This window comes from Corvus hawaiiensis, chromosome 14 (genome assembly GCF_020740725.1).
Source record: "Corvus hawaiiensis isolate bCorHaw1 chromosome 14, bCorHaw1.pri.cur, whole genome shotgun sequence".
NCBI lineage: Eukaryota > Metazoa > Chordata > Aves > Passeriformes > Corvidae > Corvus > Corvus hawaiiensis.
In genome coordinates this window covers 10,592,558-10,609,059 of record NC_063226.1, presented here as the reverse complement: position 1 = coordinate 10,609,059, position 16,502 = coordinate 10,592,558, and the positions used below count along the sequence as shown (strand labels likewise).

The window sequence follows — 16,502 nt, the reverse complement described above, 5'->3', positions numbered from 1 at the left end:
AATTGTCCATCCTGGGTGATGAATGGGCCATCTCTGATGATGAATGGGCCATCCATCTCTGGTTCCTGGAACAGATATTTTTAGTTCCCGGAATGTCCGATTCCTTATCAGATGAGATGTAGATATCAGAAGGTGGTTATCAAGTCATCATGGTGTCAATGTCCTGGTGGTAAAATCCAACCCCACCTGGGTGGAATCCTCACTTATTGATTACATCTGTGAGAGAACTTCTTTTAGTGTTGTGAAATTTTTCTCTCAGCCAGGCTGGTGGAGAGATTTTGAAACTCTGTCTCTGCATGGTCTTACTACATTTCAGTTTTATACATAATAGCACGAATTACATGCTTTATTTATAACACTATGAAACCCTGTTCCAAACTGACCTCCTTCCTATGGTGAGCCCCCACACACACCCAGGAAACAGCAGTTCCTGCCCAAATAGCTCAAGGTTTGGGTCCTTCACTGAGGAACACTCCTGCAGAGGAAGAGTCAAGTGCCAGGTTTAGGTTTCCAGGTAGAAAGCTCTTGCACGCACAGAGAAGGTGCGGAGCCAGCTCGACTAATGCAGTGGTGAAAGTTGTGTCTGGATCCTATACAAGGCACAGAAATTAAATGCTCAGGTCCTTTCAGAGCCCTTCAGGGGCTACTTACTCATTATATGACTGTCACAGTAATGCTGTTTTGGTTTTCGCCTTTTTTTCCTTATATATTGTCTGTATTCTTTACACATATATTTGTAGTTTATTTTATTACTGGCTAGTTTTCCCAGTGATTTTCCATGGCCTTTCCCTAGACAGAAAGACAAAACAAATTCCAGAGCTTCAAGCCCCAGGGGGTACAAGGCCCCTATCCTATTGTTATAAATGAAATTGGTAATTTGTGCTTGTGTACATAAATGTATATATTAATTGTACAAATAAAAACACCTAAGCCCAAACCCCAGGCCGGGGAGGAGAAAATTTTGCAAGCCTTGGCAGCAGCAGAGAAGACAATACGGCCAAGAACTAATCAGCATACGAAGGAGCCATTAACACCACACCTGGGTGATGATCTGGATGATGATGAAACTGATTAACATCGAGTCGTTAAAGGAGTATCCCATTCCGGGAACTAAGAATAACTGCTCCAGGAATCGGAGACGGACCATTTGTCATCCAAGATGGACAGTTCATCAGACCCAGGAAATGCTTTGTGCAGTCCAACTTCGGGACAAGAAAACATCATGAATATGCTAAATTGCGAGAAGAATAGAATTAATTCGGACTCTGCCCAAGAACTGTATAAGAAGGAACCAGCTAAATCGACATTCGTGAACTTGGGGATCTGACATGATAGAGGTCAGATCTGTGTTCACCCAGCACCGATCCTGGGCTTGGGGCTGACCTTTTCCCGATCGTGGCTTTCTGTGTGACCGATCTTTCGGCCACGGAATAAAATCTATTTCCTTATTAAACTTAATTTGGCTGAATTTCTTTACTTCACTATCGTGGTTCTTCCTGGCTACCAAGGTTGAGACCAACTCTTTGAGATAAAAAGTACAGCTAGCACCAAAAGGGGGACTCCAGAGAAGGGGCTTGACCTGGGGGGGAATAGCACCACCACTTGTCCTGTAATTGGTGCTTTTTATCAATTTATGCTAATTTCCTAAAACCTATAAAAACTGCATTTACCCCATGTGGATGGGCTTTTGTGGACCTTCTCCATAACTGCCCCTGGAGGTCTCCTAATAAAGATCTACTTTTATATTATGTCCTTACTAAAATTATCTCAAGTTTCATTTCCAGGTTGGGAAAAAGGCAACAAGAGAGGTTTTGCAATACATCACACAGCACTAACGATCATCAAGCTACTTAAACCATGGAAAATTGTTGGGGAAGATGAAACAGGAAAGCCTTGGAAATATGATTGCCTGACAAAAGATTTTGGGAATATGAAAACTACAGGCAACATCGAAATGAAAGCCACTTTTGAAATACCAGGTCTTAGTTACTGAACAACTAGAAAACAATGGTATGGCCGACTGAAGTAATCCCCTCTTGATGGAACAATACCCTCTGCTTGCAAACAGGTCCAAGGGTCAGAGCAGACCCTACTAGCTCAGCAGAAGGGGTCCAAAGAGTAGTTTTTAGAAGTTAAGATGTAACACTCTATGGTAATATAAGAACTCTTATAGGCTGTATGTAAATGCTATAGGATTTGTATCTTGTATTAGATTGGTTAGTGACAATTAGAATATTCAGTGCAGAAGATGATTTATTGTATTGTAACCAGGACTTCAGACATTCTCATTCTCATTCTCATTCTCATTCTCACTTCTATTCATTCTCTCTTCTATTCATTCCTCTCTTCCACTTCTACTCTTGCTCCTACTCTCTCTCTCTCTCTCTCTCACCCGTTCACTCTCTTGCTCTCTTGGGCCTGCTCAGAGCTGAGTCTACTAGCTCTGAGCAGTGCCCCAATACCCACGCCCTTTACAATAAACCGGCTGTGTCCCAAGACCTGTCTATAGAGATCTCTCGTCTCCATCCATCACCGTCTACGTCCGGCCGTCCCGACAGGACCCCAGAACACCCGTAACCTACAGAAAATTGCTTTAATGTTATCTCAATGCATTAATGAATGATTCATTAATTAGTTCAAATTATTGAACCCTGGCCTGGCTTTCCTGCTGGGCTGGAACGACTTCATACCAAATCCAAGCAGGATAGTGGTGTTTAAGCCAGCTCTGACATCATGGTAGTCATGAGGATCCCAGTGCCAGTGGTGGCAGCAGCCACCACTTAACTTGCTGCAAAGATGCTGAGCAAGGGAGAAAGCAGGAGGCTGCTCCAAGCTGGAAAGCTCTTTGTGTGCCGATTTGAGACAAATTTGGAGGAAAATGTCCTCTGATAAAAGGCAGGTTACAACCATCCCTCCCCCACCAGGTTCAAGAAAAAAAATTTTCCTCAGAGGAAAGTGAAGGGGAAAAAAAACCTATTTATTTAACAAACACACTGGAACAGAATAATGCTAAAAAATAAAACCTCTTGCTGTGAAGAGAAACCTGGGAAGATTTCAGTCCTTTCTGTGGGTGTGGTCTCTCTTTCTCTTTTCCCTGGAGCTGGGTTCAATGTAGGCCCCTCCAGGCCTTGGTGGAAAGCTCTCCCAGTGAGTTCCGGTGTTCTCAACAGTTCCAGAAGAGAAGAAGAAACTGAAGTCCCAGGAAAAAAAGTTATTTAAATCTCCGTCTCTCTCTCTGGAGAAAACCAAGCTGAAAGCTGGCTGAAAAGCAGCAAAAGGATGCTTCCTCTGCTCTCCAGCAGCCAGTTTTGTCCTTGAGCACAAAACTGCTTTGCAAAGTTCATCTGGCTTTTTTTTTTTCCTTTCTCTCACACCCACTTTTAAAGACACAAAGAGGCACAGGAATCATGTCTAGGCATAGAGCAGCAATAGGGGATACAACATCATAAAGTCACCCCAAGACAAAGAGGGAGCAGGTCCCTGTACAGATCCAACCTATCACTGCATCTCACCCAGAGGAGACCTTTAGCCTTGAAGCTGTTTTGAACTGATCCTTGGCAGTCCCAGAAATAAAAGCAGATTTGCAGGCATATCTGGCCATGCTGCTCACGCAGGTGCTGATGCCTTGGGCACAGGCAGAGGAGAGCCACTGTCGGATGCATAGCCATTGTGTTTTTTAATTTTCCAGGGCAGTCAGTAAAGTCTAGAAAGCTTTTACATCCTTTCTTTCTGCAAAGAGTACTAGATTATTGATTCTATGCTAAAACCATCAAAAGCAATCCATTTGGATTGTTTATGAAGAGGCTGCTAATGTAGTAAATCACTTGATACAGGAATAAATTCACTATAGTGTCAATCACTTAAATGGCCAGTAAGCCAATGATACCCACCAGGCAATGGTTAGAAACTCCAGGTGTTTTGAACATAGCAGCCATACAACTGCAAACAACAGCTGAGGGGTGACTGGTAACACACAGGGAAGAGTTGGGTTGAAAGCTTTATACTCCATGTTGAAGACAATATTCAATGCCTGGAAGCTGAAGCTGGGCGCATTTAGACTTAAAACAAGCAGCAGCTTCTCAGCTTAGTGGGAGACTAAGCACTGAAAGAACAGGGCAGTCTTTAAAATTAGGTTTTTCTGAATGGCAAGAAAAAACAGAAAAAAATCCTTCTCAAGTGGAGGAACATACCAGTCTGGAGAAGACATGCCCACAGCAGATGGAAATAAATGAAGTGTCACTAGAAACACCCTGAGAAGGTCAAAACAAGAGGTAAAATGAATAAAGAAGGGACTGAGATCTCCTGAGCTCAGACTTTTTTCCTCTGGCATACTGGGATGCTCATGATGCAGAGCCTCATAAAAATTTGATCTCACCACATTGGAGGAAGAAAGCTCAGCGCACCCAGCTCTGCCCTGCAGCAGCCTGACTCCCTGGGGAAGCTGAGTCTCTGGAAATCACTGAAACTTCAAAAAGTCATGGATGATAACCTTAATCCACAGCCAGGAGGAACTGCAGCACTGGTTTTAATGGAAGTAGAATTAGATCTCCAGCTACTACAGAAAAGCTTTCTCAATAATTGTTACTGTAATGCAAATCTCTGTGGCACCAACTACCAGTATGTTGTGAACCATTGCCATATAAGAGTTCATTAAAAGAGAAAAAATTCTGCAAGGGAAGAAGCATCCTTTCCCCCCAATAGAGCAGTAAACAAGGCATGAGAGTTGAAAGTATTCACTCTTGGTCTCTCTGAGCACCATAGCAAACCAGCACATTCTCAGCTCTATCCCCTGCCTCAGAAGGGAGCCAGCCCCTCTCCTCAGGGCCAGGCTGGCAAAACACAAGGCACCTTATTAAAAAGGGAAGAATAGCTCCTACCCAATAACACCTCCCATCCCCTTTTTAAATGCCTGGACGATCAGGTGTGAGACTGAAGCAGTATAGATGGGAGGGGAAATAAAGAAACCCACAATTGTAAGGTGCTGAGGATCAGCCAATTATACATTCAGGAGTCTATGTTAATTAGAGGCTTTTCAAGAGAAGAGTCAAAGGACTTTGCAGACACAGATGGAAACAGATTTTAACAAGCAGTGGTAAGTCCCAGTGTTGGAGAGGCATGTCCTGTTCATACAGGGGAGACTCCAGCTGAGGCTATGCTACACCGGCAGCCACCCACCGCTGACCAAGTGCAAGCCAGAGATCAATCCAATTGATTTTTTGGGGAGTATTATGATATTAAAATGAATAATCATGTAGGCACTGGTAAAGGGTCTTTCCCTACACAGCTCTTTATAAGAGCCCAAAAGCACCTGGGTCATCTGGTCACTCAGATGATGCACTACCAGTGGCTCATGGAGGAGGAATTGATTTTTTCTTAATGACTGTGTGTAATGTGGCAGCTTTATGCACTGTAGGCAGAGACCACAGCTGTTTAGGAGGATCTGATAATAGCTCACAACTGAAGCAGGTTTTTTTCCTAGGCAGAAGGGAGTGCAGAGCAGAGAGTGGAACAAGTCACAATTAATTTTCTTGTTGTTTAGATATTGCTATGGTCATCTCCATTCCTGCTTAAGGCAGGGAAGCTCAGAACATGGATGTGGATTTGTTTACAAGCATGAAAATGGTTCTTTTAATTGCTACATGTACCTTCTGAAAAGGGCACATGAAAGTCATTTTAGAATTAAAAAAAATAACATCTAAGAGACTGAGAAAGCTCTTCTAGTTTATCTCCAAATGAACACTAACTTTGAGGTAATTCTTGCAGTTTATTGCACTAACCAAGGAAACCAGGTCATATAAAATGAAAGAGCCCGTATTACCTGTGAAGCAAAAGTGCTTTCTCAGCAGAGACTTGTTCACTCTGTACTTGTCCTAGACCACTATTTCACTTCCCTGAGATGTGCTTTGTGAGGAATACTACAGGGACCAGACATCACTTTTGGTGAACTGTACTGCATGGGGCTGTGAGTCATAAACAAGGACTGCAAGCTGGGACATCTGCCCCACCCTAAACAAGTGTGCAGCATGGAGAGAAGTGCTCCTAAGTATGGATACTAAAAGCTAGTAGAGAGCTTCTTGCAGCTTCTCACAATCTTCTCACAGCTTTCCTGTGAGAAGCTTTCATTCTCACACAGTCTCTCATGAGAAAGCAGTTAGAGAAAAATAAACTCTTGGCAGCTGCATAATTGTTATGAGAACTGCATATTGTTTTGGGTACATGGAAAAACAATATTTACAGATGGGCATTATACTGCTCAACCTATCACCTTGAGAGGTGGTGGGTGAATAGGCCAATCATGTAATTTCTTTATTGCAAACGACACTATAAAAGTTTCCATAAAGCTTTCCATTAAACATGGTCTTAGCTCTGCTTCGGCCATACCATCTGACCTGGACTTATGTAGTGATTTTTGCCATCTCTCTGGGGATAACAGCGACACCTAAGGAGCACCAGAGGGAAAAAAAATGCCCAAAGACCACAGGCACAGAAGATGGAGTCCCAGAGCCCAACAACTGCTGACCACCTGCCAGTGCCCCAGCCCAACTTTGCCAGCAGCTTGTTTCTGCAGTGACACTTCAGCAATAAATTGACATGATTTTTGACACAATAAACCTCAGAGACCTGAGCAGGAGCTTCCAGACTCCCCTGGAGTGCGACTGCTCCAAGTAATAAACCTTGGAAGGGCCAAGCACCAGTGTGATGCTCAGGACATTGCACTAAGGCTGAGCACGGCTACAGCATCTCCTGTAGCAGTTGGGGTAAGACTGGCTGGGTTTTGCCACGCTGTGTCCCTTGGTACTCCATGCAGCACATCCAGCTCCACCAGCCAGCGTTACAGGTCTTGAAGGGTTACAGGTGACACTTGGGGAATCAGAGCATCAGCACCCATAGGCATGAACTGGGGCCTGTCTTGAAGTTAAGTCACTCCATGAAAATGTAATTTTGAATATTTCATTAGGATTTTTCTCATCTGTTAAGCATCGTCCCAGAGAGTTTGGCGACACTCTAAATGAAGCTGTGAAGAGATGTGTTTGTTTTAGATGTAATTGGACAGCTGTTTTATTATGAGTTAATGAACTATGATGATTTAAAAGAATTCAGTTTTAGCAAACCATGTATTAACAATTACTCTGGACTAAAATCACAGCTAAGCAAGTGCTAGACAACTTTCATGATAATGACTGGAAGCAGAAGATGAAAGACAGTGAGGTGCTATAGGACAAGAGATGTCTCCAGACCAGGCTCCCTGCATCAGGCATGGATTCCCTGGGCTGCCCCACAGGAAGCACTTCACACCACCACCATCTCCTCTGGCCTAAAGCCCCTTTTGGCCCAAATCAGTCATCAGGGTCTGTTCACATTCTTCCATCTTCCCAGACCCTCTTCATGCTCATGCCCCCCCTCTCCCCTTGCCACAGCATCCCACGAGGTGCTGGTGGAAGGGAGAGGGGACAGTGATGGCAGCAGGCTTAAAAACAATTGAGACAGAGAGATAATTGATGTCTTTGTGGTTGCAAAACATATTTCAGACTGCTTTTCCCACTGCTCTAGGTCACTTTGGCCAAGGCTGTTTGCCCTGGAGGCATTGCACAGAATGTGATCCTCCCTGATGTGGGGCCATGTCCTTCCTGACTGTGAGGAGACCTGAGTACCAGCAGCACCCTGAAAAGCTGATCCTGAGCTGGGGAGTCCTGCATTTGTCCTTCCCACATTTTCCAGTTTAGAGAGATTTTTGTACATCAGATGAACCTGGTGCCAAAGACCAGAAGCCACAGAAAGCAGTTGGAGTTTCCACAGGGGGTTCCCAGTTCACATGGAGCAGTTTTTAAGCAGTGGAGTCTTTGCTCTGAGAGAGTGCCAGTGAAAAAGCTCTATAGAGTTAAACAAAGACAGGTCCATATGCCACATGTGCAAATCATTTGTCTCCTTCTGTTAAAATTAATCTGTTCCAAGTCATTGTGACTTCCTGACAGCTGCCTCCTGATCTTTCTCCACTTCAGCCCTCCATTTGGCCTTCTTTTCTGTGTTCACCCTTAGCAGTGTCTGATCCTTCTTCACAGCCTGGAAACAGTTTGGTGGAAATCATTGCATGCGCACAGTTGCCACCACTAAATTTCCCCACATTTGCACCACTTCCTTTGACACCTCACTGTCCTTTTTGATATTTTGCAGTGATAGAAGTTAATCTGTTTCCTTGTTATCCCACATTTTCAGCATTTGCAGCTCTGATTAGCAGGAGAATTGTACTGTAAATTGTTTACAGGTGCACTGGGACTTGCAAGTCAAACTGGAGACCCAGCAGTGGGATGGGATAGGGAGAAGGGTCACAGCTCTTGGTAACCATGGTGGCATCCAGGCTAGGCAGGCAGGACCACAGGAACCTCATGACTGACAGATGCCAGACAGAACCAGGTGCCATTGACACTGTCTGAGCTACTCCATCACCTTTGGCCCAACCTCTTGTTGAGACACCATCATATAGAGCACTGCATAGGTTTATGGCAGAGTGGGTCAGAAGGAACACATTAATCAGTAGGTTGTGCTTCCCAATGCCAATGTCTCCTCTGGAGAAGGGGTGATACAGATCCTGTGCATACATACACCTGTCACCCACGTGCTTATTTCCAAAGAACATACATAGACCATACATTAGGTGAACCAGTTCCCTCAGAAACAAAACTCACTTCTTTGCCTGTGATGATCATGGTCACACAACCCAGCACAGTCAGTGCAATCATGATGTAGCAAACCTTTATCCTGACAATGTTCCTTGCGGTGTTGATGACCTCAGACCTGTGGAGGACAGAGCAGGGTTTCCATTCTGCAGCAGCATGTGTGAAATGGGATCATGGGGAGAAGGGTAATGAATGCTCAAGTCTTACAGCAACTTCCTGTCAATGTACAATGGAGTTCAGCCTTCTCTTTCCGCAGCTGCTTAGAGGACTGAAAAAATTAGCCTGTGGGGAAAATATTTAGGTGGGGTATTGCTACTCCCAAAAGTCATCAGTAATAACAGGATTAAAAAATCCTGCTCTCCTGTATTCTTTTATTGCATGTGAGAGTGAATGCCTGTAAAATGACAGGGACAGGAAAGTCTTTCCATTGTAATAATGAAAGACCGACATTTGGGTGCTGCAGGGCAGACCATGGGGCGCTGTGCAGCCCTAGGAGACACTGGGACTGTGCCACCAGGACCAGGCAATGCCACCCTCAGGGAATTAAAAGCCCACCACAGCACGGCCTCTGCCAGGCAGTCGGCACCAGCCCCATGAGCATCTGCCTGTGGTGGGAGGCTGACTGGGTCAGAGCATACAACTGCACCATCCAGGAGTTTTCTTCCCAAGCAGCTGAACAGCCCCATCCATCACTGGAAAATCTCCACCACCTTTCATGAGTAACTCCTGGCATATAACCAACAATTCATGTTTGCAAGAAACTGCAGCATGACAGTGAGCCATCCATGAAATCATATCCAGCCATGGATTTACTCACACCTGCAAGGGGAAGGATGGCTGGAGAAGACCCAGGATGTCACAAGGCAGAAACATTAGGGCTCCAAATTTAAGTGACAATCTTTTAATGAAATATCTCTACAAGGAGGTGAAACCACAACCCATAAAGGAGGAACTCATTGCACATGTCTGTCACCACAACTATATATAGCCCCAACTTCTTATTAAAATTTATGCAGCATTATTAATCACTAATCAATAAAACCTATCAAAGCATGTGAAAACTGACAGTAAATGATATCTTACCATGGTGGCTTCTGAGTTACGAAACCACTTGACTTGCAAAAGACATTTCAGCTTAGTCTGAAATTTATGATAACTAAATTAAGCTAATCCAGTTTACTTCACAGGGAATGACAAAAAGTTACAAGAGTTACTGTGGTGACCGGTTAGCCTGTGGTACAAGGGACAAAGAGAGTTCTCGGGTAAGACAGTCCCTAGTGATGCCTTTTCCTGGTCTTAAAATCAAGAGGCAAACATGGTTAGAAGGGAAAAAGGGATTTTACCTTTTTATGTATTTTAAGGATCCTTAGGTGCACACGTCCAGGTCAAATACACCTCAGTGCACACCACAGTGCACACCCCCAAAAGACCTGGTCTAACATTATAGGTCTTACTAATTATATCTATCAAAAATTCCCCAGTGAGCGGCTTGAATGAGCCCCCCTCCACAAGCACTCTTCCCCTGGATGGTTCTATCTTAGTTTACAGAATGTGTTCTGGAGAGGACCTTGGGGTCTGGGGCACACTGATCCCTAATTACAAAGCTTCTAAAATGTTTAGTCTCCTAGCTTGACAAACAAGTCGAAGAATGTAGGCAAAAAGCGCTAAGAATATAGAAGTTGTAAAAAGGCATAAAAGGGGTATAAAAGAAAAGGCAAAAACATCATCATGGTATCACTAGTACCAGAGACTTCAGTCTAGGTTAGGGTGAGAAGAGAAGCCTCTCCCAGAAGGCTTTATTTTGTCACGGTAATGTACCCCAGTTCAGCATTCCTGGTTGGCCGTTCGCCACTCCACCCCCTTGCTACCTTATACGTTTCATGTCCTAGAAAGTTCTCCACTCCAGGTTCCCCCCATTGGCCCTTGTCCCTCGCCACTCCCCCAGAGCTTCCCCATTGGCTCCCATCTCCTAGTCCCACCTTTGTACCGCCCCCGTGCCCTCAGATCATTGGTCTCTGGTGCTCGCCCCACTCTTGTACATAAACCTGGACTCTCCATTGTTCTCTGTCTTTGCCTCTGGACTCCTTGGTGTGGATGCAATAAACCTCCACCTGTGGAACTCTATGCAACGATCCTTCCTGGCTCTTTGCCATCAACCCATATTACTGAAGCTACCCATGCGTTTGTGTGTGCACGCGTGTGTGAGTGTGTGGCTGATCCTGGTGAGCAGCTTTGCTTACGAGACACTCTTGGAAGATCACAGCACCTCGCGCTCTGGCACAGAAACTGCTGAGCTCAGGCTAGCAATGTTACAATTATTTACAGTTATTTTTGGACACCAGCATGGGGAAGCACTAACCCCCACCACATGAGTTCAGTTCTGGGTGATGTAGACTGGGGTCTCAATCTGTGTGTTCGCAGCCAAAGGAATCATTCTGACAGATCCACTTACGATATGTGCCTGGGAATGTCCTCCTTTTTAAAGCATCCTGACCATACCAGGACCTTTTAATCAAAATCTGTAGGCCTTCTTTCATTCCTGAAAGCTTCCTTACCTGTAAGAGATTTTGTAAAAAGCAGTGAGCTAAGTTTCAAGAAGGGAAAAGAGCTGTTGTTACAGAGGGAAAAGGACTGGAAGTTCAAAATTACACTCTTCTCTTCTGTGAGAGCCAAATGTGCTTTCTAACGTCAAAAAGACTCAGCAGCTGGTGTGAGCTGCTTTGTTACACTTGCAGCTTATTTAATTTGACTTTTTTTTTCTTTAATTTTGGTAGGTTTTAAACTAAAAATCTCTTCTAAACTTCCTGATTAAGGGGGTAAATGATGTGGGGCTGAAGTCCCCATGCCCACAGCATCCTCTTACCCTGTGAGCATCTTGCTTTTAAATGGCCCAACTAGTGAGTTAAGCAAACTGCCAGCAGCACAAGTAGCTAACTCCTCAACAGTTTCTCTTAAAATCACTGATGGAGAGATGAGGTCTGCTAAAATGCAGCCTGGTGAGAGACTGGCAGTTGTTCTCATGCAAGCTGGGTACCACATTACTGGGCACCACACTACTCTAATGATGATACATTACACCCCATCATGCTACCATGGTGATGCCATTTGCATGCTGTCACCAACAGCACAATGAGAAAAGGACTCTGGCTCCTCTTGATGGAAACAAGCCCAATAACAGACAACAACAAGGACAGTGGCAGAGACACCCTGAAAAACAAGGTAAGCGATGGCTAGCTCAAACAGTGGCTTTTGCAGTGCACACCTGTTACAAGTGGCCTTTGCAAGGTAGCTGAGACTACTCACCCAGTACTTACACCCAGGGAGGTTTGAAAGGTTGCCTTGGTTTGAAAGACAAGTGTCTCCTAAGGAAGGCAGGAATCTCTCTTGAAATGGAAAATGCAACCCCCTTCCTTCTGAATTATTATAATTTTGAAATTAAGGGGCTTTCAGGCAAAGATACGAGGAATAGGAACAACAGTTTTTTACTAATATATATATATGGATAAACAGGCAAACAAACAACAATAACTCTGGCAGTAACAACAAACAAAACTACAAACCCAGTCCCAGCCTTCTCGGCTGTCCGGCCCTTTCCGCTCGGGTGCAGTTCCGCTCGCAGCTGGAAGGGGCGCTGGCGGCTCCCGGTGAGCAGGGCAGGTGCAATGGTTCCCCCGCGGCTGTAGGGGGCACTCTGGAGCAAGCTCAGGGAGCACACGGTAATGGCGGCCTGGGATCCTGGGAAGGGATGGAACAAAGGCTTCACAAACCCCCTGGGTAGCCCATCCCAGTGTCTGGCCAGACCCTCGGGAACAGCAGGCTGGAACAGCAGGGACGAGCACAAATCCTGGGTGGTGGACAAGATGTATCAAACTCTGGACCTGCGACCGGAACCCCGGGAGGTCTTGGCAGGCCAGGTGTGCGGGGCTACAGAGTAGCAAAGACTCAAACCAATGGTGGGGGCAGGGTGGCTGCAGCCTGGGTCCCAGTGGGGCAGGGAAAGGCGAGCTTGGGAATCCCGGGCTTTTCCCTGAGGCACCTGAGCAGATGGTGAAAAGGTCCCTCTTTTAGTGAGGTAGGGTGTTAGCGCCCCAGTGTAACAGTCGCTCCAGTGAGCAAGCTCCACTCATGGTAGAAGGAAGGCAGCCGAAAGCAGAAGCCTGCAGCAGCGACAAACTCCCTCCACAACTGTGGCCACCCTCCTCTCCCTCCGAACGCTGAGAAAAACCCGCCCACCAGGGGCTGTACCCAACTCTTTTTCCCAGTTCAAACCTTGCAGCATCCCTGCACCCTACACAAGAAAACCCCAGGTGAAAGAGAGTAGCCAGTTGGACCCCTCTCTCCATGGCCAGGTCTTTTGTTTTTCTTAAGCACCCAGTAATTTGTCCCCCTGGGACAAATATATAGGGAAAATTCTTTAAGAGAAAAAGAAAATGGAGGGAGAACTCCTAAAACCCCAACATGCACCCAAGAAGTCACACTACAGTGCCCTGTGCTTGCAAATGTGGGACTTGGGTTGAGAAATGTCCAGTGGTGACCAGGACAGGCAGGAAGAGACGGACATGAAGATGTCCCCACTCTCAGCATCCTGTACTCCCTGCCTGTTGCTGCATTGCTGTTACTCACCTGGAAGGAAATCACTGCTGCTACAGAACAGGGCATGGGGAACATCTCCTCCTGCCTATGTTGAGATGGTGAAATTACAGTAAGTGCCTTGGCCCCAGACCTGCTCATGCATGCCAGGACTTGTGAATGGCTGAAAAATTCCAGTTGTAAATCTTGGCCCAGGTAAATTTAGTCTCTTTTTTCTCCTATTTCTCTCACAAAGTGCAGTGAGACCAGGAGAGCTACATCAGCAAGTGCCAGAATCAAATCTGCAGCAAGCAGTATACTGGATTGCAAAAAGCACAGGCTCCATCCCAAGGAAGGCAACGGCACAGCCCCATACTGGAGACCCCCAGCCATCCCATAGGAGCACAGGCAGGCTCATGTAGCCCAACTTTCCTAGGGTGAGGGGTCTTCAAAGGCACAACCAAGACAGTGGTTGTGCAGGTTAAGATGAGAAACTGTGTCAATACCAGGAAGCTTGTCCATCTGGGAGCAGCCCATGCCTGCTCCCTGCCTTGTAATCCAGAGCACTGCCTGAATCAAGCACACACAACTGTGGCTGTAACCTGGCAAGGAGCAGAGAAGGAAGTGGAGGGGAGTAAGTCCTTTGCTTGCACCAGCCCTGCACATGCAGGGACATGCAATGGTCAGCATTGGACCTGGCAGCTGGGTAAGAGGAGGAACATTTATTTGTTTTTATTGACATATTCCCTGACATGAAATATCCGTTGGTATTTGCTGCCATAGGAGGACAACCATATAACACAAAAAAAACTTTACCGCTGTGCACTGTGCTGGTGAGAGCTCTGGGTGTGTTCCCTGTCTCAGGAACATTTGTAGCCCCAGGAGATAAAGCACCACAGTAGCTCAGCCACGATGAGAATGAGGGTCATTTTCTCACCCTTTCCTGCAAATACCCTTTCCCTCCATGCTGCAGCACGAAACAGTGACCAAAGGCTTTCTACCCACCTGGGTCAGCTATCTGCAAAGCCATGTCCTGGGCATCCTTTGCCTTGCTGCCAGCAGCTCTGGCAGGGCGCAGGACCAGCCAAGCCACCTGCTGCCACAGTGCAAGGCGTGCCCAAGCAGCTTCCCCAGCATCCTACCCTGGACCACCACTGCCCCATCAGCCTGGGCAGGAGCCCAGGAGGCTGCTCTATGAGTTATTAAAGTAAAAATAGCCCTTCCTGTAAGAAGGGAGTAGCATACACTTCCACCTTGACTGACAACAGGTTTTGCTTACGTCATGATGACGAGTTAAATTTATCACCCGTGTTTACCAAAATGACACACCTTGGGAGTTGGGCGGGCAGAAATCACCACTGTGGCAGCTCACACCCAGCCCAGACTGCCCCAGGCTCCCCATCCCAAGGAGCTGCTCAGGAGAGCATGTAAATAAATGGTTATTTACATTATTTTCTCAGTCCTTATTATGGAAGAACTAAAATAAGACAGTGTGCTGTATTTCTCCAAAGACAGGCTTAGTGAGTGCTAATTACCACAGCTGGTTAAGCTGAGATCTTAACTATTCTCACAAAATAATCTTGCAAATCAGTTGCTTTAGACAAATTTTCTGAAAAGGAGCAGTGTTTACTGCATCTCAGAATAAATGTGGTTTGGCGGCAAGAAACTAAAGTTGATGTCTTTACCTATAAATGCAGTATGGGGAGTCCATCTCACATCCAGACTGCAAACTTTCCTAGCAAAGAAATATACTTCAGATATGCTTCAGGTTTAAAACAGTAAACTAAGAAACTATAACAAAAACCTCAGCTGATGTAGTATTTGTCAGTCAGTAAAATTGTCATTGAAGTAGTGGTACCTATAAAATATTTGCCCTCCACAAAGTCAGGATAGTGCTGAATGTTTTCCATAACACCAGCTGATCTAACCAGAGACTGAACCACAACAAATGCTATTTTATCACTTTGACATTTCTCCTGCATTTTGCACAAAATTCTTCCTGATGGGTGAGGAAATGGAAAGGCAAAATACTTGTCTCATTTGGAACTGTGGGGTATTTACTCTCCTTAGTCATACAAGGCCCTAAAGCTAATTTACAGGTAGGGAAAAAAATTCCATTCAAAAGGGAAGAAGTTGCCGAAAGGAAAATTTTCAGAACTATTTAGTAATACTATCAATTGCAATATTGCAGATAATCAAAGTGTGTCTAAGAGCAAGGGGAGGGACTACAAGGGAAGAGCACTTCCAGTGTTGGCAGGGATATTCTTAAAGGGCTGAAATGATGAAAGATGTGGAACAGCTGCAGGAGCTGTTCTGTGGAACAGAGCAGGAGCTCTGGCTCCTCAACTCCTGCCCCAAGAAAAACCATGGAGTTAATGATACTGAGGAAAGAAGAAAATAACAGCAGTGACAAACGTGGTTTTTCCTCTGTCATGAAAGCACCATGATGTATCCGGATGTAACACAATGTGTTCATCTTAATTCACTTGTAATTTGGTAAAACAAATTAGATCCATTTCCAGATTAGGAATCCATACAGAAAATAAATAATGTTTTTGAGCTTCCAGCTGCAAACAAGACCTGCAAACAAGCAGAAATCAGTGGATGTGATTATGTTGAAAAAAGCAGAAGGGAAAGCTGGTAAAATCAGAGAGGATATTTGTCTCCTGCTCAGGATTTCCCTGTGGGAAAATAGGTATGAGGAAAGATGCAATTATAGCCTGAAGTTTATGGTCAGCACCCCTGAACATTCCCACAACCCCCCTTCTCACCTTGTAGAAGAGCTGCTGTGTGGAAAAGAGGCATTGTACATCTGGACATCCCTCGATCCCCAAGCCAGGTAGGCAGGAGGGGCTGTGGGCAGTGGATGGGATGTGCTGCCTTGGTGCTTGTGTCACACTTGGACCTGCCTGACCCCATAGGGGCTCCAGCTGTGCAGAACATTAAAGCATCTTCACTTTAACAGGCACTCTCCGAAATACTATTGCAGAAGTGACTGTCTTTACATCATGTCTGGTTATGGATTTGAAGAGGAAAAAAAGAACATTTTTATTTTATGTCTTAGTTTCTCAAAAGGGGAGAAAATCATGGGGGTTGCAGGCCTCTGGTGCTTATCCACCTAGGGGTTGCCAATTGTTTTCTCTAGCAGACACACCAGCTAACAGCTGTACTAATCATGTCGGCTGGGAGCAAAAAGGCACTTCAGGATTTATTATGCCAGCATTTGGAAGTGCAAAGACACAGACATCCTCACAAAGC

At 45.3% G+C, this 16,502-nt stretch overlaps 1 protein-coding gene across 1 annotated transcript; it reads right to left on the bottom strand.

Annotated features, from left to right (window-relative positions):
- Nucleotides 1-7,953: 7,953 nt before the first annotated feature.
- LOC125333021 (protein FAM162B-like) lies at nucleotides 7,954-14,381 on the bottom strand. The gene is given in 5 exon segments (XM_048318487.1): nucleotides 7,954-8,061; nucleotides 8,685-8,793; nucleotides 11,128-11,230; nucleotides 14,250-14,354; nucleotides 14,357-14,381. Coding segments are annotated over 5 exon segments (450 nt in total).
- Nucleotides 14,382-16,502: the final 2,121 nt, after the last annotated feature.